Source organism: Vulpes vulpes, chromosome 5 (assembly GCF_048418805.1).
Source record: "Vulpes vulpes isolate BD-2025 chromosome 5, VulVul3, whole genome shotgun sequence".
NCBI classification, from domain to species: Eukaryota; Metazoa; Chordata; class Mammalia; order Carnivora; family Canidae; genus Vulpes; species Vulpes vulpes.
Window position 1 is genome coordinate 78,237,713 of NC_132784.1, and position 1,926 is coordinate 78,239,638.

The 1,926-nt window shown below is 49.9% G+C and overlaps 1 protein-coding gene across 1 annotated transcript; it reads right to left on the reverse strand.

Annotated features, from left to right (window-relative positions):
* Nucleotides 1-472: 472 nt before the first annotated feature.
* Nucleotides 473-1,420, reverse strand: LOC112930539 (olfactory receptor 5G9-like). Its single transcript, XM_026012884.2, has one exon. The coding sequence runs from the start codon at nucleotides 1,418-1,420 to the stop codon at nucleotides 473-475; it is 948 nt and encodes a 315-aa protein (XP_025868669.2).
* Between the last annotated feature and the right edge of the window lie 506 nt (nucleotides 1,421-1,926).

The window sequence follows — 1,926 nt, forward strand, 5'->3', positions numbered from 1 at the left end:
AACGGGGAATGCTCAGAGGTGATGTCCCCCGTGGAGGCAGTCTGCATAGACCATTCTTGCAGCAGGTATTCAGCTGTTTGGCCACTGTGGATTCCTGTCCCACTGAGATCTCTAGGCTTCTCTTCTATTTAATGAGCTACAGATGCTTTTCTTCCTTCCTTCCTTCCTTCCTTCCTTCCTTCCTTCCTTTCTTTCTTTCTTTCTTCTCTTTCTTTCTTTCTCTCTTTTTTCTTTCTTTCTTTCTTTCTTTCTTTCTTTCTTTCTTTCTTTCTTTCTTTCTTTCTTATTTTTATTTATTCATGACAGACGCAGAGAGAGAGAGAGAGAGAGAGAGAGAGAGACAGGCAGAGGGAGAAGTAGGCTCCATGCAGTGAGCCTGACACGGGACTCGATCCCGGGTCTCCAGGATCATGCCCCGGGCCGAAGGCAGCGCCAGACCGCTGGGCCACTGGGGCTGCCCCCAGATACCTTTCTAATAAATCCCTTTTCTGCTTAAGTTAAGAACCCTAATTTGTACAGCAGCCTTGACATCTTTATTCCTTAGGCTGTAGACCAGGTGGTTCAGCATGGGGATCACAATGGTGTAGAACACAGACAGGGTCTTATTATAGGCTGAGGCACTTTCTGGGTTGGGTTGGACATAGACAAAGAACACAGACCCATAGAAGAGGGAAAGGGCAATGAGATGGGAGGCACAAGTGGAGAAAGCTTTGCGCTGGGCCTCCAGGGACCTCATCCTACAGATTGTGACCAGGATGTAGGTATAAGAGACTAAGATGGCTGACACCGTGGGGACAGTAACCAAGGCAGAAAGGAAGAGCAGGATGATATTGGCTACGGTGGTGTCTGAGCAGGCCAGTTGGAGCACGGGGAGGATGTCACAGAAGAAGTGATCAATGATGTTGGGACCACAGTAGGGCAAGATGAAGGCATTCCCCGTCTGTAGAGTTGAAACGAACACCCCTGCCGCATAGGTGACCACCGCCAGCTGGATGCACAAGCGCTTGGACATGATCGTATGGTAGAGGAGAGGGTGGCAGATGGCCACAAATTGGTCACAGGCCATGAAGGCCAAGAGCAGGCACTCCCCTGTGCCATGGAGGATCATGAAGGCCATCTGGACCACACAGCCCACAAACGAGATGGACTGGTCCATGGTGAGGAAGCTGATCAGCAGCCTGGGGGTGAACACAGAGGAATTGCATATGTCCAGGCAGGAGAGCACGCTCAGGAGGAAGTACATGGGGGTGTGGAGGGTGGAGCTGGTACGGATCAGGTCTATCATGCCCAGGTTGCCCACCAGGGTCACAGCATAGATCAGCAGGAAGATGCCGAAGAGGAGATGTCTTCCGGCGGCCTGGTCTGTGAGGCCCAGCAGGATGAATCTTGTCACTGTGGTGTGGTTCTGCCCCAGCGTCATTCCACTGGTGTGTTACACGCAGGACAATGATCAAGGGGAGGAGATACAAGAATGTTAACATTGTCATCAAAGAGATGGTCTTCAACATCTTCTACACGGAGGAGCCCATGTGTATCTCCTAGTGGCAGACTGGTCCCCAAACCCCACATTGATCCCATTGTGTCATACTCATGCTGAAGTTCTGAGGGTTCTCGGTCTCCCTTAGCATGACGTCTGCACCCTTCAGTTTGCCCCCATCACATGTGTTCCATGCCACCTCCGTGCTGTCCTGCTCTCAGCTTGCAATTCTGAACGGTTTACTTCTACAAACACACTACATTACTGCAATGTCTGTGTCTTTTCAAATTCTATATTGTCTTGTTGGAATGTCCTTCGATCTCTCCAAACCCAGCTTAGAGGTCTGTCCCCTCCCTCTCTTCCCTGAGTCTCCCAGAGCCTTCAGTTGAATTCACGGCATTATATTTTAACATTAAAAAAAAAAAAAAAGTGCCCATCCAGATTTCCTG

What these genes read in the sequence shown, in the direction of transcription:
- LOC112930539 (XM_026012884.2), bottom strand. Translation starts at nt 1,420, where the DNA reads ATGACGCTGGGGCAGAACCACACCACAGTGACAAGATTCATCCTGCTG.